The sequence below is a fragment of the Aplysia californica genome, unplaced genomic scaffold, assembly GCF_000002075.1.
Source record: "Aplysia californica isolate F4 #8 unplaced genomic scaffold, AplCal3.0 scaffold00272, whole genome shotgun sequence".
NCBI lineage: Eukaryota > Metazoa > Mollusca > Gastropoda > Aplysiida > Aplysiidae > Aplysia > Aplysia californica.
The window spans coordinates 827,072-838,752 of NW_004797542.1; the positions used below are offsets into that span (position 1 = coordinate 827,072).

At 37.6% G+C, this 11,681-nt stretch overlaps 1 protein-coding gene across 2 annotated transcripts in view; it reads right to left on the reverse strand.

Moving 5' to 3' along the window:
* LOC101863823 (ion channel TACAN) overlaps window positions 1-10,729 on the reverse strand; it is a 21,820-nt gene extending 11,091 nt beyond the window's left edge. Inside the window, exons 1-4 of one of the 2 annotated variants that reach the window (XR_001184950.2) lie at window positions 10,284-10,718; window positions 8,079-8,197; window positions 6,444-6,563; window positions 3,976-4,035 (exon numbers count right to left, since the gene is read on the reverse strand). Coding sequence is in view for 1 of the 2 variants with exons in the window: in XM_005101178.3 (XP_005101235.1) it covers window positions 3,976-4,035; window positions 6,444-6,563; window positions 8,079-8,197; window positions 10,284-10,370 (386 nt within the window). In the remaining variant the exon portion in view is untranslated. Of the gene's footprint in view, window positions 1-3,975; window positions 4,036-6,443; window positions 6,564-8,078; window positions 8,198-10,283 lie in introns of both variants that reach the window. The other variant, XM_005101178.3, reaches the window with a different exon arrangement.
* Window positions 10,730-11,681: the final 952 nt, after the last annotated feature.

Below are 11,681 nucleotides of genomic sequence, written 5' to 3' on the forward strand. Positions count from 1 at the left end.
AAAAAAAAATAAAAAAATAAAATAAAATAATTAATAGCATTTGTATAGTGTATACCCTGCTCAGCAGAAAGCTGTAAGCACTTTATAATTATTATTACTCAAGCAGACACTAGAACACTAAGAAATATTATCTGCTTCCCGAGAAGCATACAGCAGAAGCAGTTGATTATTCTTTATCTGTCTATAGTTGAGTACCCATTCCATCCCAGATGAAGTAAGGAAAAATGGTACAAAGTGCCTTTCCCAAAGACACAATGACTGGTCGGTGACAGGGTCTGAACCTACAACCTTTCAGTTGCACTGTAAGCCTACCAGCCTAACCATAAGGGCCACGCCACTACATCTAACCACATGGTACATGACAACAAATCATGACAGTGTGACCACCGGGTGCTTATGATTTATTTTTGAAAAGTAAACAATGACATATAAAAAAAAAAAAAAGGGAACAAGATAGAGTGTTGGGCGAGGTGACCTTGACATGTCGCAATACCCCCCTTCCCACGCTGTCAGCTGGTGAACGAGCAGTGACACAATAATCACACCATCTTACCCTTTTGAAAAACCGCATTGTAATTGTTAGATCATATCAGAAGCTTGTTTTACATTAGTGAGGTGCCCAAGCAGGAACGCTATGACATATCGAGATAGCTTAAATCCTGACACGTTGAAAAAAAGTTTATAAATTTGGGAATGGAAAAAAAATATTGTAATGATGACTCCAAAAAAACAAAATTCCTATCATGCTACATGTACTCTTACTATATAATATTGTCACTACAAGCATTCTCCTAAAAAAAAAGGCAAAAAAACCAAACAACAATAATAATATAAAATAAAGGCAAAAAACAAAACAAAACAAAAAAACCCCAAAACACACACCAACCACCTCCCCCCCCCCAAAAAAAAGTCACAAAACAACAAAACAAATAAACAAAGAACCCAAACAGTTGGATCATTCTGAAATGCATACATGAGCAGTTCAAAATATTCTTCCATTGACAGCAGCTGGACAGGATTCATTCCACACTCAATCTAACTAGTCTTTAGACAGACAGACAGGCTGGCAGAAAGACTGGCAGGCAGACAGACAGACAGAGAGACAGACTGGCTGGCAGACAGACAGACAGACAGACTGGCTGGCAGACAGACAGACAAACAAACAGACAGACTGGCAGACAGACAGAAGGACAGACAGATAGACAGACAGACAAAAAAACAAAAAAAAAAACAGCACAAAAATCAGTGAAACACAGTAACAATTTACAAACACCACTTGATCCCGAATTTGTCTACATGACAGGGGTCCCTTAGAACTAAATAATAGTCACAAGCTCTCTTGTCTTTCTGATAACAGTACTTCTTTTATTTACACTGTTGACTTCATGATGCCAAACGATAATCTTAATCAGTGAATTCAGCACAAGATAAATCTCTCTGACCCTCTCTTTTTGTACATGCTTTGTGATATCAAATCAAATTTCTATTTTTAGACAAGACCACAAGAGTTCAAATGAAAGGGGCTCTTTATCAGACTGAGATAGCCCAGGTTTGACATTGACAGGCAGCTACAACTGGTTTGATTCTTCAGTCACTTAATAGTAACATGAAGAGGAGTTTTTCATTTTTTCTCTCCCCCCCATACCCCCCCCCCACAGACACACAAAAAAAGTAGTCAAATTCAGTCAAACCTGTCCTAACAGCCACTTGTCTAAGACAATTACCTGTACAAATGACTACCCCCCAATTATAATGACACCCAAGATATCTATCAGTCTAAGACAATAACTTTTCTCACAGACAAAGGGTGGCTGTCTTCGACAATTTTGATTGCATTAAGATTTTAACCCCTTCACTGCCAGGCCTGAGAATGTCTTGTGTTCTCTTATTGGATTGAGGAGTAGGCCTGGCAGTGAATGAGTTAATAAAACATGAGTACAAGTTATCTTTAGTTTTTAGTTTTAGTTAGAGTTTTACAGCACTTGCAACACAATAAGGTCCTTTAAGTGCGGAAGAATAGATGTGTTATAAGAGAGTAACATACATAAAAAAAGGGAGAGATAAGGACAACAGATGTTAGATAGAAAAGAAGGAACAAACCACACCAGAGCAACTGTCAACCACCCACTACAAGCTCTTTGAGTCACTTGCCATCCCCTGACGAAAAGAACAAGCCGCAAGCTCTAGCACGCCCTTTCCCTCGCACACGTTCTAGATTATCAGCTGCCAACTATGATGACCGAGGATTTTCACTCTCAACTACAAGTTAACAATTTGGTTTTGTTTCAGCAAGCACTTTACGGCATTTGTAAAACAATTAGGTCATATAAGTGCCAAAGACTAGAGATGTTACAAGAGAGTAACAAACACAAAAAAAGAAGGAGGACAGATAAGGAAGATAGATGTTCGATAGGAAAGAAGGAATAAACCACACCATAGCACCTGCCAACCACCCACGTTAAGTTTTCGACTGTTTTCACTTTTGGTTTCACAAATTGTAATTGTAGATGTTTTATGCCCCCTCATCAACACAATTTACATAATTTATGACAGCAGAGCTATTATCTCTAATGTTCTATCCAATAATTAAAAGACGATTATCAATAAAGGTCATCGAATCCATGGTCCTACAGTTGAAGAATCAACCCCCCGTTTGTTTCACATGTTGTAATTGAAGACGTTTTATGCCCCACATCAACGCAGTTTACATAGCTGCTACACAACAGATCCTGGTGTGGGTTTTTTTTCTTTCTGATTCACAAATGAATGGCTGAGAACTTTTTGTTATTGATAATAACATTGACCAGGCAATCACAATGACATCATTTGTTTTTGCGAGTTAGGCAAGAGTTCAATGCCCTCCGAGATACAAATAGGAAAACTAGTGCACCAAGCAACTGGCCTGGTTGTCAGACAAAAAAAAAAGAAAGAATAACAAACAAGGAAAAAACCAACAGCCTCAGTCGATTCTTTTTCCTCTAGTTTGGTTTTAGTTTGAATAAGAGTTTTAAGGCACTTGCAACACAAACAGATCATGTAAGTGCCGAAAGATCTGTGGCATTACCGGGGAGTGACATACAAAGAAAAGATGAAGGAGGGAATGAGAACACAGATGCTAGATAGGAAAAAAAGAAGAAATCACACCGAGACATCAAAAACAAAACAAATAGCATAAATAATCGATAATGGTACCACGACACTGGAATAAAGTGCTCAGCTATTTTTCGCGTATGAGGATATTGGTAAAATAATAATCTCATAGCTTGTTCATTGGTCTTACTTTTGAGGAAAACAATATCCAACTATCTTCTTGAATAAAAATTGAGATTATTTTATGATTGGAGAAGGTGAGGGTTGCTTGGTGTCAGGGGGTAGAAATTAGTGAGAAAACAGATGTCAAAGTTTGTGACTTCAAAAGCTAAAGTGACCTTGGAATCTGCAAATTTACATACTTGAGCCTGTGATCCACATTTGTTCGGTAAAACCTTCACAGAAATGTGTTTTTAAGTGGATACAAACGTGTCCCCACCCCAAAAAAAAGAAAAAAGAAAAAAAAAAGATGGATGGAAAGGACGAAAAGAAAAAGTAGACTGACTTAGCAGCAGAACTCTCCAACTATCCATCATCACCTTTCTTACCCTGGACCAGGGTATAGGCCATAGACTAACACTTTACACATTTCCTTATCTTGGGAGAGCTACTAGCTCTTGGGCCAACTATTAGCTGGTAGAAAACTGAAACCTCCATATAGCGCAAGGACGAATTACACAGCAACATCAATCCAGAAATGCAATCTGACTAACAAGCTGAAAAGGATAAAGATTTTCATAAGTACAAAGAGATAAGGAGAAAGGACAACTTTTTGTCAGACAAGTTGTCAAAGATGGCTGCTGCTTATGAAAGAGAGAAAGTGCACTTTCTAAGGAAAAATGCAAAAAGCTATCACAGATGATTGTGAAGGGATGATTAACTCACCTGGCTTCCTTGGTGAGCAAAGAAACATTCACTGATCCCAAGATGATACTCAGGTACAATCTACAGAAATGAAAGAAAACAAAATCCATGTATATATCGTACTCGCCTTCGACACCACATCATATAGAAGGAAGTACACTTAAAATAATGTAATAATTGGCCCATTTTTATACGATGCATGTACAATACCAGGTGAATTTCCGTTATTCTAGTAGGAGCTAAACATGTGTGAGATCAAGCACTTGTTGGCTTTTCATCATTTGGATATGAGTAACACTAAAATGATATGGAGGGAGCACTGCCGTCGTAAGGGAAAACGACGAATGGTCCTGCGCAGGTAGCGAGGCAAATTTTTCAGGAGAGGCAAAAACTTGTTTCACTTTATATCTCTTCTATTTTCCACTCTTTTAAGCTGTAATTCACCAGATATCTGATTGAGATGTTCTTAAAGCAGTTTCTAAAGTTTAAATGGTTTAGGTTAAAAAGTAGCAAAGTTATTCGACATTCGTCGTTCTCCCTTACACTGCGCACCCGCAGGTGAGCCTTGCGATGTAAGCGAAAACGACGAATGGTACGGTTCGTCGTTCTCCCTTACACCCGTGAACGTTTATGGGCGTAGGCGATGGTCAGTTGTGACGCATTATTGACAGTAATGACTGTGTACTGGTTACTACAAATAAAAACAAGACGAATACAAACTAGCTATTATACGTATACAGTTAGGTGTTTGTTATATCCCAACTGTAACTCGGTAAACGTCCTTCGTTTTCCTTCCTTGGTTTAACTACACAGTCAGTGTACAAATCAGATGTGCACACATTTTCAGCAGCTTGATTTAAAACTGTCTCATTCGTAACCCAAGTTTGGTTTCCATGATATCTCTCTATTGTATTCTCTTCAGAAGCGAGTTTTACTTTTACTTTCGCTAATTGCAAATTTTTCCCTGCACGACCAAAGGGATCAACAATGTTACAATGTCAATAATACGATCAGATCATTGCAAAGTCAAACTTTCTAGTAAGAATGTAACAATCTGACAAGACTGTATCACACACGCTTTCGGGAGAGGTAATGGGACGCTTTGTATTTAATAAAGGATTCATGTAGTTGATCGGATCGGAAAACATACCACAAAGTAGAGATCGACTGGAACGGTTTGAATCTGCAAGACATTATTATACTCGATCGTAACGTCCATCAAATCATAAAAAAATCGTAAAGCAAGACTAAGTGTCGCCACAATACCTCCACTTTTTAAGTTGGACAAAGAAATTTACTCTCATAACCCAGTGTCATTAATTGCTTGGTAATTCTATAATGATGTCGACCAGTGACACGTGCTAGACAAATTGCGGCACTATAGCCATCATTGTGATTTGGGATGTCAAATGACTGGACAGCAAAGTAACATGACGTTAGTCTGTGAACATCTGGCGGACACTAATATGCAGTGCTATTAAATTTCTCCCTAAATACTGTTTTGACCGTCCCATCCCCACCCCTTTCCCCCTGTTCCCATCCGTTTTCCCCTCTCTCCCGCCTGCTCTTGTCAATTCACACCATCAGCATAGGCCTAATACGTGAAGACAGACAGAAATACACACTAAGAGATACATTCTTATAAACCATCGACGGTACTCCGGGGGAGGGGGTGGTGGTGTATTTGTTTGCTAAAAAGGCCTAGTATGTTTGTACTGACGCAACAGTGACCACTTGTCATTCGTCGCCCATGCCGAATTGCCCAACGGCAGAGATCAGGGGACAACGCCGAAAGAGCAGTGATCCTTGACCGATCGACCATTCGTCGTTCTCCCTTACACTGAGCTCTGGCTCGGAGCTCGCCAGTGTAAGGGAAAACGACGAACTCTCAATTACGCAACAACGGATTAAGATATGACTAAAATTTTTTACACCATCAGATGCAGAATTAAATACTCTATGAAATATGTAAAATACAAAAATCGAAAATTTTTGACCATTCGTCGTTTTCCCTTACGACGGCAGTGCAGATCTCGAGATAACACCTTCCAACCACCAGCATTTGGGGCCAGAATGTCACTCTAAACTGGCTTTGTAATCCTAGAGACAGGAAATTGAAATCTCCCCACAGAATTTGGAATTTCAAAAGGATAGGCTACTTCTTTGCAGCTCTTTTAATTACCCGCGGACTTTCTCTCAACTGTTACCGTGAGAATTACAAAACATTACAAAAAGAAAATCAGTTTTTTTACCTTGAATAGACATAGACAAGACAGAATCCAAATTTCTCAAATGTGAGTTAGTCTAACCATTATGAAAAAAGAAAAGAAAAAGAAAAAGGATAGAATACTTCCTGAAAGCTTCAAATAATTTATTCTAAATCTACACTTCACAAATATATGCATTATGAAAATCAATTTGCCATAATCTTTTGCAAAATAAATATCAGAATTAAACATGACCAAACAAGGACGTATTCAGGCACTGACCCATTTTTGTGAGGCAGGTTCTCTTCCATTTCTCTAAACAGGAGCTTTCTGTCGGCAATCTTCAGTTTCAGATCAGTGGCTTGCTTAAGTTCCTCCTCCCCGGGATGACCCTTGGTAGCTCTGAGACAGCGGATTTACAATCATTAAACATCATACAATCAATAAACATCCAAATTTACTTTTTTAAAATTCTTTTTTGTTTTAATAGATGTTTTACAGAAGCAGTTACAATACAATTAGGTTCATGTACGTGCAGAAGATTAGAGGAGTTACTACGACAGAGACAAGGAGGAGAGAAGGATGATAGATGTTAGACAGAATGAAAGAAAGAGCAAACCACACCAGAACACCTGCCAACCACCAACTCAGTTTAGTTTTAGTATGAGTTCCGCGGCACTTGCAACACACTAGGTCATAAAAGTGCCGATGATGTGTTACAAGAAAATAATCAACACAAAAAAGAAGGAGGAGAGATAAAAAAGATAGATTATGATAGGAAAGAGGGAACAAAACCACACTAGAGCACCCACCCACCAACTCAGCATCTTCGAAAGTTGCATAAATGTTTGAAATAAAGAGAAGGTTATTAATTGGGCTGTGGTCACAAAGTGCTGTGCTTTAAAAGAGAAGTGGTTTGTATGCTAATATCATCTTAAGAAAAAGAGGAGCAAATCGAAGGTTATTTAGAGTTGAAAAAGAACAAGAAAGACAGAGAGAAAACATGTAGAGTAGGCCTATACAAGTAAGTCAACCTGCAAAAACAAAGACACACATAACATGATAGTATTCAATCCATTTCATTTTCAAGTCAACCCGCTAAATCAAAGACATAGTATTCAACCCATCTCATTTTCTATCTCTGTGATGGTCCACAATTTTGATACAACAACACTACACATTATTTGCTTTTTATCAACCTAAAAGCACTCAGAAAGGCATGGCCATCTCTTACATCTGAGGAATAAAACATCTTCAGTACGTTTTGTCTCTGCTCCTATGACAAAGTAACAGACAGAAGCATTGCTTCAGGCTAGCCACTCCTTTAAATCAGAGTGGTGAAAAAGACACTGCACTGGAAAAAAAACAACAAACAAACAAAAAATACTCCAACCCCCAAAAAACAACAACAAAACAATCATCATAAAAACAATTGCACACAATCATTCTTTTTAAAAGATTCTACTGAATGAAAAGAAAAAAATGGAAACAAGCAGGAACTAAAAACTACAGCCCCCTCCCCTCCCAACACACCATTTCAAATAAATATCCAGCTTCAGTCATAAGAGGCTGAAGTATTGTTCATGCTCAATAACCTGAAATTTACAGTCGAATCTGCTTTATCAGCCACTTATCCAAAACAATCCTGCCATGCATTAAAAAAAAAAAGAAAAAAAAAAGGTGCAAAACCGTCCCAAACATTCACCTATCTAAGACAACAATTTTCTTTTTAACATTGGGTGGCCATTTTGGACAATTCCCCCTTGCATTTTTTCGACTTTATAATGACACTGGCAAAGATGTCAACCAGTTTAAAACAACTACTTTTCTCCTCAACAATGGGTGGCGATCTTGGACAATTTTGACAATGTAATCATTTACTATAATATATGGCAAAGTCATTAATATTTTCCGTACCTGTTTAAAGCATCGCCAATACATTTGATTCTGTATCTGTGGTGGGCTATTTGGGAGAGACATTGCTTCTGGGCTGCGCTGAGCTGTGTTAGGGTCTCACAGTACTTTTTGTGCTCGTCCTGAAAGCAATGACATGAACACACAGACAGTAGAACTAATCCATCGCTTCATATCCTAAGTCGTTGTTAATCCAGTAGTCTTTTAGTTGCAAGTCAGCCCTTTGGCCAACTGCCATCATGTAACAAAGGTGGAGGTCTTCGATATTTCTTCTTTGTTGCAACATATGGGGAATTGTTTGAGGTAGGGATGTGAAAAAGAAGTTGTCATAAGAGACTCTGCAGTTTGGGACATTTGAAGAGCAATATTTTAAGTAAATACAATATTGACAAAAAGGCATGAAACTGAAAGTCAATGACCTGGAAAACAAATGTCTAAAAACAAAGCAGTCCAGGTAAACCTGTGAGAACAAAATACAACCATTAAGATCACACTTTATTGTCCGTCTTGACAATTCGCACCCTTGTCAAAAAGTTTCCCTTACTGACATTACAGCCTGGGTATGTATACAAAAAACACTTGTAGAGGTACAAGAACAGAACAGAATTAAGAAATGGCATCATGGTGTATATATAGGCTGTTATTGGTCCAGTTTGTTATTGATCCAGAGAAATGGTATATATATATAAAAGTTAAACTAAAAGATCAAATTTTTTTGCAAAATGTGTGTGCACACAAAAATTCTGCAACTTTAAGTATAAAATATAATACCCAAGTTCTTTCTTACTGGAACAAACAAAATGTATTTGAAAATTCCCTAAACAAAAGAAGCAAGTCCATGCAAGTTATAGGAGAAAATTAAAAACAATGAATACAATTTTTTGGCCAAAACGTAAAAATGACATCCAGTGTTACATTATTTCAACAAAATTAGAAAACAATAGGCTATGATTAAAAACAATTTTTAAAAGGTAGAAATATAATAGCGAGCCTACTAAAAATTTAACAAATTTGGACTGGTTTAAAAATATTTACTGATTCCGTCCATTCGGATGCTGACAGTGGCTCTAGGTTCTCCCGCTGTTGCCATTCAACTGTCAGTGAGCAGCTCTTCAATGAAATCCGAGCGAAATCGGAAACGAATATATTTATACTTTTTAAGTTGTTGAAAGGAAACTTCAGTAGAACTTGCAAACAAGCCTGACCTCAATTTTGGAGCGTCAAAATCGATCGAAACTGCGAAATTCTTGCAAAAATAATTGTTCTTTTGTCGATATGCAGGTACATCTAGTATGCCTTAGTAAACTACATGGAGCTTGGTTATTTATATAAAAGGCCGTTGAGTGAAAAATATTCAACTAAATTTGCGAAATTCTTGCATTATAAATGTGTGCTGGGGAATTTTTTTTCCTCATCATTCGTTTTTGTCAGAAGGAAAATACAATACAATCAGAATATAATATATAGGTCATTGTAATCGACATAGAATAAGATTCCTCTAATGATTACCTGTTTAATACAAGACAATACATATGATCTAGAGTAACTTAGAGCCTCACAGTATACATTAAATAGATGCACCCTTGGTTAAAAATTGAACAGGGAAAAAAACAACTCTGCCCAGAGCTTGAAAAATCATGGATGGAATCAGTAAATTTATAATACATCATGAATAGAAATTTATAGAACATCAGGAATGACAATGATCTCTATGTTGTAAACTAACCTACATGATAAAAAGTTTTAAAAAGCAGAAGTCTTGTAGGCTCTGCCAGTAAGGCTTTTATAATCTCATACGAGACCTTTATTAAAAAGACCGCTTCCATTGAATCTTTGAAAACAAATCAAATCATATTCTTCATCAAGGCCTACTATTGAATAGATCTACTATAAATTACCATTGCGGCCACAGCCTCCCCCACCTTTCCCCCACTAATAGTAGTTCATCAAAGGTCCAGTGTCTACTAGATCTAGATCTAGATTTCTAGATGTAGATCTAATCTAGATTTAGATCTAGATTTCTAGATCTCTACACTTGGCTAAAGGAAACTGTTGTAGGGGGTTGGGATGTGATCAGCTTGGTTTGGACCTTGGTTGATTTTAAAGCAGATTTTGGGCTTGGTGTAGGACACGGTAACACTAGATCTTGATTCTACATTCATCAACTCGTGATATGATAGTATAGCAGAATATAAAGTAGGCACTCACCTCCAACTGAACCAGCTCCTTATCCAAGTCACTCCAGTCTTCCAGAGCACCTGTGAGCAAGACGTTCGGAGAAGACTCGCGAGACATCTTCGTCGTAGTTCGAACCCCGAGTTCTAGAACATCAGTTAAATCTAGACTAGATTCTATATGTTGTTGTGTTAAGGAAATCCCTTGTATATATATATTGGTGCTTTCTTCACTGCCAAATATTTTGAGCGCAAGACAATATGCAGCCAGATTTGAGCACCAGAAGATCACAAGTCCCGGCACCGCTGTCTTTTCCACGATTTAAAGTTTTTGATCCTCAAAGCCTATGTTCGCCAGTGTTTGCATCTGCCTCAGTGGTCTGGTCTGGCGTTCGTTTTATTTTGAGATGACGTTGAACATTTTTAATCAACGGTGTTCCCCCATACTGAGACTGCCGGTAAAATATTACGCCACTTACGCTGTGGAAAAAAGTAAAAAGAAGACCTTAATCCATAATAATTTTTGTAAAAAAGAGCACCCAAGCTAAAACTTGAATTGCATACATAGAAAAATGTTACAAAATGTAATTTATAACCCCCTACCTAATTAAAACAAAAAAACTCAAACAATTATGGTCTTGTATTATCACCCATAAGCATTAACCTTGTCTAACAACGTAACGGTTGAGTACGTAGGCCTACCTACATATTGACAAATCTAATGGTGTCAAGTAAAAATGAGTGTATACGATCCTCAGTTGGACATTTTATGATGTAAAAATTAGGATAGACAGCAAGCGATACCCTACCTATCAAGTCTAAAATAAAACGATATCAAACCTTATTTTTGCGTTAGCCTTGGCCAAGATCGACGATCTGAATTTCAGGGAAAGTATTTTCCGACAAACAGATGAAAGTATACTGAAATTTCAATCTTTTCTAACCTTCCATTCTGCAGACGGGAGCCACAAAATAGAACAATGGCCTAGAAAACAGCTGTAGTGCTCTGGTTGGCTGGCTGACCTACACTGTTGCGTAAGTTTGAAAAACAAAAGTTATGATATGTGCAGTTGTTAATAGCAAAAACCAGAACTTAGATACGAGCTTAAGAACTCCAGGGGAACCCCCCGAAGAAAGAAGTAATGTGCCTTTATTGGTAAAGGATGAATAGGTTGCAACAGACACTATAATAGTTTCTTTTTTAAAAAAAAGAAAGAAAAGAAAACCGAAAGAACCAAGTTAACGTGCGTGACACAGGGGGCCTAATGATTTACTTCTGAAATCGACCTACAGATAAGGTTAACGAACGTTAACCCTTCAATATGTATACTATACTGGCTATTCATTTTCGGCTTCAGATATAAGTACTATTATCGTGAGTGTAATGCAACATTTCTGTACAGTTTTCTTCATAATTAGCTCAGGGAAAACA